Here is an 11,607-nt window from a genome sequence, read left to right on the forward strand (position 1 = left end):
TAATGACAAACAGACCATTTGAACCATAGATCTGAGTGTGAGGTTAAAATACACTGTGCATTTGCCGGACCGTAAAACTTGAAGTTAAGCAGTTGCCTCCAGCTGTTATTATTAGGCCTATCATCATCATCATCATCACCATCATCATCATCATCATCCACCAGATTACTAAATTTGCAGGTGGTGGATGATTATCTTTTGCTAATCTTTTTGCAAATTTATGCAGTAAGGTGCAGTTTATATTTTCTATATTTCTATTGTGCATTGTTCTTCAGGTATTGTGTTCACAAGAATGTGTCTACACAGACACACAGACAGAGAGAAAGACAGACAGACGCCACCATGATGACATAATGTGCCATGGTGATGGGATGTAAAAAGAAGGTGGTGTAATGTCCCTTTCATGTGAACTGTTCTGAGGTTCTCTGTGCATAGATTGAGGTAAATACTGTATATTGTGGCAAACTATGCCCCCTGGTGGCCCAAAGTTTCATCAGCATTGCTATAATGAGCCTCAGTCCAGCTGTAAGATTTCAACACAAGTCAGAGATAATTGGAAAAAGGACTCTGGCTCCAGCTGACATACTAATTGTGCTACAAAATGTGTTACAAAATGTGTAGCATGCTTCATTTGTGTTTTGACAGATACATGTTATTTTAGGGAAGTCATGTAAGAAAACAGTCTTTTGTCATCTTGAATATTGGCAGTTTATTGCATAAAATAAAATAAAGTACTAATGTTATGGTCATGTTACAAATATTTGCCTACAAAACTGGATAAATTATGAAAATAAATACTTCTGTGCAGCTTGTCTGCACTGTCATTGCAGGCAGAGACTGAGATTAATAAGTCCATAAAACAGACGTAACTGTAATTGTTATTATGCTATCATAATCATATCAAGATAAATATCATGATGCAAAAGGTAGCATTAAACAGAGTGTCCTGTTCAAACACAACTTCTGTCATCTGATGCTAATACTTCTTATATCACTAATGTAATTTCTAAAACCTGGTATTCAACAAGTTGTGTAGTTTCCTAGGTTCTGCATCATCAAAACAACCCACCTGCCATGGATCACATATATGATTCAATATGATTTGCAGCACAATGTAAGTGTTCTTGGGCACTAGAACTATTTTCTTGTCATTGTCAGAAAAGGTCCCCAAAGTTTCTTCTGAAATTACATACAAAAAACTCTTGAGAAACCCGTTTATCAGAATGGTTGACAATACAAATGCAGTCATAATGCAATATCAAAATCATGCACTCTTTAGATAATTGATTCAATTTTGGTTGTGCTTACAAAAATATAAATTTTTCTTTTGGCTAAACAAAACAATTAATACTTCAGGTAGTTAAAAATATTACTTCAGAATCTCAGGAAAACAGTTACATTGTTTCCTTCTTTTCTTTGTAGATTGTGACCCTTCATGTGTGCAGCAACTTGTCGTATCAGGTTTGAGCTCCCAGAAGTCTCTGCAGGAGGATCCGTTTCTTCAGTCCTCAGCAGTAAGATAATATGAAGAAAACCGCTTGAGGCAGTTTTCAAGAACAACATTAAAATGATGGTTTGAGATGAAAAAGCTTTGGTGATCCTTGTCTTTGAGCTGATAGTGTTTCACTTTACAACAGCCGACATCCTTCCCTTTCAAATTCTACATACCAAATCTCTATTCAGTTATGTGTAATTAACACTGATAAATTAAACTAGGTTTAAGCTCTGCTCTCTTAACTTAATCCCTTTCACAATTCTACCTGCTGTAGCCTAAACTTCACATCGATTTCACATTCAATTCAAGCAATATACGTATTTCCCCTATCAGAGCAAACTGATGGGGGAAACTTTCTGAGAATGAAAAGCGAGTACATGAAATACTAAAGGACACAATCCGTCCTCATTGGCTTTTGTACTCTATCATCCTGCTTCATTAAGGCTTTTTTGCACAATGTACATAGTTACCATGATGTAAAATATTAAGTCTTAAATACTGAGTCTAGAATTAAAGTTTTCACAATCGAATAACCCTGAAGAGATGGAGTTTGCAACGTCTGGAAAATCTGCATTGAGGCTAAAACTTTTGGGGAGTTTTTCAGCATTAAAAAGGTATTCTCTAGGTTAGTAGGCTCATTTTTGAGAGGGTTCACTTGTACATTTTTTTTTGCCTATCAATCTTCTGCAAATTACATGAGCAACTGTTGTGCTAGTGCTAACCACTTTGCACTGGAGAATAGTGGGGCAGAGGCTTTGAGAGACATTCCTCCATTTTGTGCAAAATATGGAATTCTTTCATTGAAGAGCCAATTATATTTCACTTTGCACCGCAATACAAATTGCAAAAGAATGGCTATACTGCTGAGAGATGTAATGTGAGGAACGTTTCACATTCTATTTTCTGCCTTTTCATAAAAATGCAACTTTCTGGCCAAAAGGTACCTGTGCTTTCCAGACAGTAACGCAGAGCTCAGTAATGATATGTTTGTATGATACACCTTTCCTTTGCAGACAATTGTATATTAGTTTATGATTTACCAAAATATGTACAGAAATGTATTACATACGTTTCTAAAATACTATCCTGAACGTCACGCTGGCATGCTGGAAATCAAACTTGGCACACACACAACAGAAAGAACCTTCTTAGTTTCACTAAGGCCCATCTGTACAGAGGGCAAGGTATAAGAGCTTGAATCCATTATGTACTCAAAATACATAAGGTTACCTTCTTATAATGCTCCTATAATACCTTATAAACCATTTAGTAGCAGCTTGCTGATTCACTGAGCATAGTGAGATTGGCAAAGCAATATGATAACATGGAGCTTTAATGCATCTTGCATTAATCACAGTTAACGTCTCCAGTGCTTTATTGTTTCTAAACATGGTTTCATAATGACCAGACTGCATCTATAAGATGCTATGATTGTTTATAAGGCAATATAATGCTTTATAAGGAGGTTTTCTGAGTAACCAAAAAACATATTTCAAAAAATCTTCTCTGTAGAACCTTGAAATGCATATAAACTAATAGTTTCACTTTAAATAGAATACATGATCTCCTATGCAAAGCCTGAGAACTCATTTGTTGCACCTGAAGAAACACAATGTGAAAGGTTTCTTGGCTTTGATATTGTGTCATGTAAAAAAGTCACTCTAGGTCACCAAGATAGATGACTTTGGGGCACCTTTTGTGCTTTGACAGAGTTGCATAAACACTGTTGTGTAAGAAACCAGAGGAGGAGAAAGGAAAAGGTAAATGTGCATCACCTAGGTCATCAAGTCACGAGAGCACTAGTGGACTCAAGCCGACTCACAGGCATAGCGGTGTATCTTGTGCCCACGCTGCTGGGTCGCATCCTGGTGAGCAAGCGTCGAAGCACAACTGGCGGAGAGGAGCTTCGGTCGGCTTAAGTCACCTTGATTGAAGACTTCTTGTGGACGCAGAGCAAGGTGATGTAGGGCACGCCGATGAAGGCCCACTTCTCGTTGGGCCAGAACATGATGACGGGACCTCGCTCCGGGGCCTCGGTCGCCACGTCGAAGTAGGCAAAGCAAACGCAGCCCAAGTAGGAAGCCAGACAAATGAGGATGTGCCTGCAGGGGCGAGGGGAGTTTGAATGAACCAGAATACTTGAGAAATGGCTCACTAAATATATCCAGGTATTTGCAGGTGCAGGATAGTAATCATGTAGTTATAAGTAGCTGTGACAGATAAATAATGTGAAGAGCACATCTTTTGAATAACGTTAATGTCCCTTTTAGTATCACAAGGGAGCATAAATTGTCAAAAAAATTCTAAACTCAATTATATCCCATGCAATATATCTTTTTTTTTTGTTTGTTTTGAGCTTACCAAGCACAGTGTAAGTAGGGGAAGTTGACAGAGGACCACATTTCACAGAATATCCTGTCACTGATCCAGCAAAGGAGAGCCAGTGCCCACCAGAACCCTGAGATCAGGCCCAGCTTGAAGACACGCGGGTTTTCACACCTGCAACGACCAAACACAACACTGAGAAACGCTTACAGCTGTGGGGGAAAAAAAGGAAAACACAAAGTCTTAACAGTGGGAGAATAACCAACAGTAGATTTGAAGTAAATCTGTAGCCTAATGTTGTTCACTCTTTCATGCATATTTTCGTCAATGCCATTATAATCATCATTGACCAAGCACACACATCAGTTTGGCAAATAATTAAACTGCTCTTTACGTTTCCCCATTTGATTTCATTGACTGTGCTTACTCTCCTGGATGCAGACCTAAGTGTTAAATCGCAATATACAAAACACATGTCCAAATAATGCATTTCTTTGCATTTTGATGGGCAAGACAAGAGTGACAAAACAGAAGCAATGCATGCCAACAATTAAGGTTGAGCACCACATCTCATCAAATGATACTTTTGACATACAGTGTGGTGCAAGTAAATTTAGCTTGAAAACCAACCTAAATGGAATGTGTCAAATGTGTGAAACACCTTGGCATTTGTGCTCCTTTTATTTTGTGTGTCTGTTGTAAATGCTCATCTTGATGATCTGTGTTATAGTATCGCTGTAACTAACAATTTTCTTACATTGGCACCTAATGTTAGAAGACAGGGGTATTCTCTTACTGACCTCTTTGGAAACCAACTCAATTGTGACCCAAGTACCAAGTATTCTGGTCTAGTGTACTGCCCAAATGTCTCCTAGTGGTCACACCACTGACCCAGAGACATGCACTAATCCGGAGTGCTGATAAGCTATTCTTAGTCTTGTCCTCCTTAGACATACCAGTCACAGCTCGCAGCTGGCCAAGGCAGACACTGAGCGCCAAACAAAGAGACAGGGAGGCGAACAGTTTAGTAAAACTGCACTGATCATGCAGCAGAGTGACACTGTGATACACTTTAACTTGATGAACTCATAACATTTTACTAGTATGTGGGATTTTAATTTGAGTTAACCTTTGCCTGTCCTCTGGACAGCACAGCTTGGCAAGATGTCTGTCTTGCTTAATCGGCCCCAAGAAAATGAACCTACTCTGCTGTCATGGCTACACAACAGCAAGAGGAAGTGCAAAAATAGAGACATGAAAGCTAAATACTGCATCTTTCAAGAAGGAAACGGGCCACTAAAGTGTCATAAATATTACATTATAGGTGTTAGCTATTTACATTGGCTACAGTATGTTCAAAGGGGAGGGAATTCAGAGCCTACATCAGGTACTGACGTCTTTACATAGAACTGACATAACGTCAGACACAAACACACGCTGACAAAACCAACACCACACACAGGATGTCTGTGGCTATCAGTTAAAAACTAAAGCCTATCAGATAAGAAGCATACATGACATGAAACCAGGGCTTCTCCTTGCAGACACAGAGTCAGAGTCTGTGATGGGAGAGTTGACCGTTTGAGGCTCAGATAACTGAATGAAAGGCCGGCTTGTCTATCTAGGGTGGAGCCCGGCTCCGAAGCTTCCCTCACTCTGGGGAATAGAAAGGAAGAGGCACTACAGGATCAGAGAAGCAAACAGAGATACAGCACATAGATTATGTGGAGGACAGCTCTGCTTGCATCGGTTCAATGATATGAAAGACTGTATGAAGGCAGAGCGTGCATATTAGATGTCAACACTCGGTTAAACATTATCAAGATGGATTAATGAATACAAAAATACATCACATAGTCTTGTTGATATTTATAAATGGGCAGCTAACTACTTGAAATGTAAAAACCGAGTGAGATGAAAAGCTATTGCGTTCAGCATTGCGGTCAGTAGTATATTTAGACCCTTATGTACTGACAATACATGAGCAAAAGAATTTATACCAACATAGAACTTTTCTTGATACCCCTGAAAATGACACTTTGTCCTAAAAATGTGAGAAAAAAATCTTGTACTTTGTTGGTCTGGCCCTTTATGAATAACAAGTACACGTACGTCAAAGCAAATGACTCTTACTGGTATGAGTGCACCAATAATTCCAGTTTATGTTGTTTGTAATGGATACCCTGGACGCTAGACCAATTGTTTTTTTTTGTCAAACCAGAAGTGACGTGAATAAGGGGCAGCAGCCCTCCTGCAAATAAAGTTGCAAAATAGTCTGTCCTATCTGAGGGCAGCAGTCCATCAGCCAGGCCAACAGGAACTCTCACCCACTTAGCAGAACAAAAACAATTGGCCAATATAGATGACTGCCATTGGGAGTTATGTCAAGAATTACAAACAGGTTGAACAATAGATGAATTAAGGCTACAAGACTGGAGGTGGTGAGTAAGGGTTGTGGGAAACGGAAACAACAGAGCATGCCTCTGACATTACCGTGGCAAGCATTACAGACGCAAGACAAATATGCAGGAAGATATAAACACACACACATTTGCATACACTGGGACACAAACATGAGAGTGAGTGACTTTTAGTGTTTTCAATAACATTCTTTCACATCATAAGTGCCTAAAAATAGCTAGGAAAGGACAACATGTCATGGCAGCCAGTGTGAGTACAATAGGCCAAAGGTGACACGTGACTGTAGACTATAGCCATACATCTTGACATTGAAAAATTAGCCACTTGCTCCTTTTTGTTTTTTTTGTCCCGTTTCCAAACAAACATTACAGCAGCTGATTTCACTAATTAGCTCACCTTCAACCACAGAGAGAGGAATGACTCAGAGAAATCAGCTGGTGTAGTGTTTGGTTGGAATGAAAACCTGGAGACTCTCTGCCCTCCATGGCACATAGTTGCCTATCCCTAGTCACACAGACACAGAGAAACATCGCTCATTCAGCCGCCCACACTCACTCCTAAACACACACACACACACACACACACACACACACACACACCCCTTATCTGTGCTGCTTTTCGCTAAACCTACTCACTAACCTTTTGAGCTCAGTAATGAGCAGTACGGTGCAGGGGATGCCCAGGGTCATCAGTGACAATGAGTTGACCACAGGCTTCACAAAGGCCAGCCCAGTGGTGATCCCTGACAAGATGCCAATGACCACTTTGAACCTTGACCTAGATGGGAAGAGCAAAGCAAGGAATAGCAACAGAGTCCACAGCAATCTTGTGTTCTATGAATAGCATGGAAAAATGCAAAAAGAATGTAGGAATGACACAAAACTCTTTCCAGAAAGCAATTTTGCAGACACTGTAATTCATATCAGTCTTATTGTGATTATACTAACAACATACTAAGTTTCATAAGTTAAATAATCAAGCAGTGTTTTTCCAACTACAGATTTAAAGGCCTAGTTATTTGGTGTGACAGCAGTTAAGCAGCAGCCACAACGGCTCTGTAACAATGGAAAGAGAAGTCAAGACATGTGATGCAGCTTTTACTGGTGTCAGCTATCTTGAACAGGACTATTATTAAACAGGACAGCCACAGCAGTAGACACAATATGACAAACGGTGGCCAGCGGTGAACTCAACAAATAAAGGAAATATTTCTTATTGAAATTGAGAAAAGCAAATGTTTGTCTCAGTATGAAATTGATTTATCAAAGTGAAAAGGGGGAAATAATCGTTGTTTGAAAAAAAACAAAACTATTATTTCATGTAATAACATAAACACAACATCAGAGTTTTCCAGCCATGTTCCATCAAGAGTCATTTGTATGGAGGCTTTCATTCCAGCCAAGCACAAGACCAGCTGATTTCACTGATTAGTTCCTCCTCTCTTTTTGAAGGTGTGTTAATCAGCGAAATCAGCTGCTGTAGTGTTTGTTTGGAATGAAAACATGCACACATATCAATAACATAGCTGGAGAGCACTGCATGCACTACATCCTTGTAGAAGCACACTAACACCATGTTTACAACTACTTGGCCTAACCAGAGTAATGAGATGAGTCATTTTCTTGCAGCGTCGCGTTGCACAACTTACCGATCTCTCCTGAACATCCTGGGCAGGTATCTCTTGGGGAACCACATGCCGATGGCACACATCAGCACCCACAGGATGGCCAACTCATCCAGCATTTGGCCGAGGAAGCTGAGGGTGGCATGGAAATATGTAGATCCGATACCTGTGGGAAAAAGAGAGATCACAGGAATTCAAAGACTACCTTAGAAAAGAAATGTCACCTGAGATGCCAGAGAAAAGAATGTCACCTGAAGCTGTCGAACATGTGAATGAGGCTGGCTAAAAAAAACAACTTTCAACAAGGTCTATTGTGATCTCGGTTCATTTAAAACAAACGGTAGTAGAGCCTTTTAAACTCAAACTTGGTCTGTTATGGTCCTTTGAAACCTAAACAAAAAACATCAGAGGGAATATTTGTGTGAAACCATATAGCTATCAATATTAAGGATGGGTAAATTGTTTGTACTGGGAGCTAAAAACTATGCAGTGCAGAAGTGTGTAAGTACACAGCTGGCCTACTTCACTTTATAAAGTAGGGTTCATTTGTCAATTGGTAATGAGAAATGTAACCAAACCAATGAAAACTGCAACACAGTAACACTTTCACCTCTGATTCAGATTCTAACAGACTACAGGTGAAACCTATTGCTGTACATGCAGACAAGTAACTGATGCCAGGGCGAGATTTAAGGTGTGAGGGAACAGGATATGACAGTCCATCACTCATCTGTGCAACTCACTTCAGGCAAAAAAAAAAGCACCTTCTCTCAGTAAGACAGAAATATGAGACGATGCTGAGAGATAAAGAGCCTGCTGTGGTAAATGAAGGCTCATAATAGCAGCGACAGGTTAATTAGAAACAGTTATTTAGATCTCGGCCTCATTAGAGTCACAATGTACAAACTCTATGGAGCAGTCAATGTTCTTTTGTTATCAGGGTTCAGCAGACCTTCTATTATCATAAGCGGCACTACAGGAGATTTGCACATTTTAAGGAATTTCTCAGCAACTTGGTTCCTCAACATGGCAAACTGTCACTGTACTCATGAAAACAAAGCATAGCTGCTTTACAGAGACTGTCCATGGCACCGCCCATTCTCATCAACACAACATACATGAAAATACAGAATATCGTCAGCAGGCAACGCACTCTACCCAAGCTATCTGAAAAACACCGGCCTTACAGTTGAGGCCAAGTTGGGCTGAATGTTGTTTTCACAGCAGAACATATAGCTTTGTCTTCCTGTTCAGGTCAAAGGTCATCCCAACTCCAGAGACAGTAGAGGAGAGAAGAAATCATGTGACTCCCTGCCAAGTGTTTTTTAAGTTTTAACAGACAATTCCTGAACTGATACAATTCAGACCTCCTGACACACACACACACACACACACACAAGCATTTCTGGTCCAGAACAAGATGACTGAAGGAGAAACGCTAGGTGCTGAATGATATAATGAGGCTGCCTTCACATGAACAAATAAGATTAAATAAAGTTACACCATCTAGTTTGAGTGTTAATTACCTACTTTGCATTCGACCCACACCTTGTGAAGCTCTACAAAGAATGACTGTGGCTGTGTCAGATATGCAAATTCTATTTGACATCGACCTCTGAGATCCCCGCTCAGCAACAGGCAGTGGGAGGTTTCTCAGGACAGTCTCTCTATCTTTGCTGACGGTGCAACTGTAGTGTTTTCAGTACAGCAGCAAAGGAACCAGGCATTGTAATCTCTGGACTGTATGTCATTTACATCCAGTGACACTATTCAAGAAGTAGATATGGTGTCAGATACAATCTATGCAAAATGCTTATTCATCCAACCAATTTTGTAATAAAATATGTTTTAAAAGAGGGTCAGATGATTCAGTAGAAGCACTGAGACAGAGGACACAGATGAGGGTCAGTGACTCATAACAGTATTTTTTTTGTTTTTGTCTTGAAATCATAATGCAGGCTGGCTAGTGTGAGCACCACAAAACATGCTTTAGACCACATTGACACGATGTCCTGAAGGCCTCACATAAAGCTGAACACAAGGATAAGACTTAAAAGAGGTCATTATGTAGACAACGTGCCAGGCAACTTACCAACCACAACTAGTAGACTCCATATGAGATAGATCCCACTGTTGAAATGTGTTGCATATTGGCGGAACAAGCACATTAATATAGGCGGTAAAACAAAAAACAAAATGTTGCTGATCTGAAATGATAAAAAAAAAGGAAAGAGGTGAGCAAAACACGTCAACGCTGAGTTGACCAAGTAAATGGCATGCTTGTCAAAAGTGCACTAAACAATTTCAATGCAGTGTGCGGGCCTCTCTGGCCTTTTGTAAACTGATAGGCAGCAGGAATGAAGGAAAAAAAAGTGCAAACGTGTAATGCTAATACCAACAGTAATCACTATTCTCAGTCAGTTAATTTCTTTTGCATCAACAGCTGCGGCAGATACCAAGATGATCCTTGAGTGATGCTGAAAACAAACTGTTGAAACTATAATATTCAAACGCAAGCTAGCTGCCATTGGGAAGCAGTGCCATGCAGAGAAAAACAAAGCCACAAGAGCCGTGGTGTCTAATAGCAATGACTGACTGTAAACAAAACAAAAAAAACAAACAAAAAATACAGAATAAGCTGCAGATAAACCCGACGACATCAACCGACCGTGTTATAAAACTCAGCGATGCTGGGGTAAATAAGGTAATTGCCTTCACACCAGTCCACATCGGAGCTGCCAGCTTGCAACTGGTCCCAAAAAATAAGATTAACGTTACTCATGTCTCGACTAGTTCTTGCGGATGGACAGTGCAGACAGGACTCCGCCGTCACAGTTTTACAGATAAAAAATCAGTCGAGAAAAAGTCAATTGCTGGCGGTTGGCCGATCAAACACTAGACTTTGACGTTTGACACCCGACGCATATTGTAAATCCGACGATGGGATACACTGGAGAAATAGTCGTTGAGTTGCATTTTAAACCGCTGTCCTTCCACAAAGCCAGCTTGTCGTGACGCTCAACTCCGTACATTGACAGCCGCTCACTGTAATCAGAGAAAGTCTAGTTGCAGCAAGAGGTGTCACTCCTACCCACTTCCGTCTTCGCTAAAATCCCGTTAGGAAGAGACCGCATCGTTTTAGGCTGTGAATCAACGACACTGTACAATTTCTTTTTTCTGCGAGAGGCTTATTTTATTTTTACGGCGTAAAGTCAAATGTCTTAACGTACGAAGCTACTGATAGCGCTGTAAGACCTCGACATGTTTTTAAACCGGTAAAATAAATAATTTTGTTTAGCAGTTGCTCATGTTTCACTCATGCATGCGTATTATGACCATGTCTGATATAAATAATTAAAAAATATTCTTGGGTGAAATAGCCTCTGTATGCTTTAGCCAGCTATTATGGCTATATCAATAGTCTAATTTTAGATAGTTGAACGCGTGTGCAAGATTATTTCCGGTCTAGCGGACAAGGGCTTCGCATCACAGTTGAATATAGTTATCTCTGGTACGTTGTGGCAGACGCACACGCAGTATCGTTTTGTTAAAATGAATAAATGTCTTTTTTTTCTGTTGTTACTAAATAATTCCATGGTTGTATGGCTGAGCTATAATTTATTTGGACACCACTCTTAATGTTGTGTGTTATTTGTAAATGAAATACACAATTTATTTTAAGAAATAAATTAACTACTGAGGAAATGTTAACTGTGTTTTAATAGATAATTATTAATATAGA

The 11,607-nt window shown here is 39.8% G+C and overlaps 1 protein-coding gene across 2 annotated transcripts; it reads right to left on the bottom strand.

Moving 5' to 3' along the window:
• Positions 1 to 699: 699 nt before the first annotated feature.
• On the bottom strand, positions 700 to 10,887 carry acer2 (alkaline ceramidase 2). Of its 2 annotated transcripts, none has more exons than XM_071526251.1 (6): positions 10,534 to 10,887; positions 9,958 to 10,072; positions 7,890 to 8,031; positions 6,881 to 7,018; positions 3,857 to 3,994; positions 700 to 3,597 (listed from the first exon to the last, which is right to left on the bottom strand). In XM_071526251.1, exons 1-6 carry the CDS (start codon positions 10,645 to 10,647, stop codon positions 3,411 to 3,413), a joined length of 834 nt encoding a protein of 277 aa, XP_071382352.1. In that variant the 5' UTR covers positions 10,648 to 10,887; the 3' UTR covers positions 700 to 3,410. The 2 variants fall into 2 exon arrangements, with proteins under 2 accessions (XP_071382352.1, XP_071382353.1); XM_071526252.1 differs by having other exon boundaries at positions 10,265 to 10,887.
• Positions 10,888 to 11,607: the final 720 nt, after the last annotated feature.

This window comes from Centroberyx affinis, unplaced genomic scaffold, assembly GCF_046629955.1.
Source record: "Centroberyx affinis isolate AG114_WGS23_722 - 3 ecotype Tasmania unplaced genomic scaffold, CSIRO-AGI_Caff_v1 ptg001396l_1, whole genome shotgun sequence".
NCBI lineage: Eukaryota > Metazoa > Chordata > Actinopteri > Beryciformes > Berycidae > Centroberyx > Centroberyx affinis.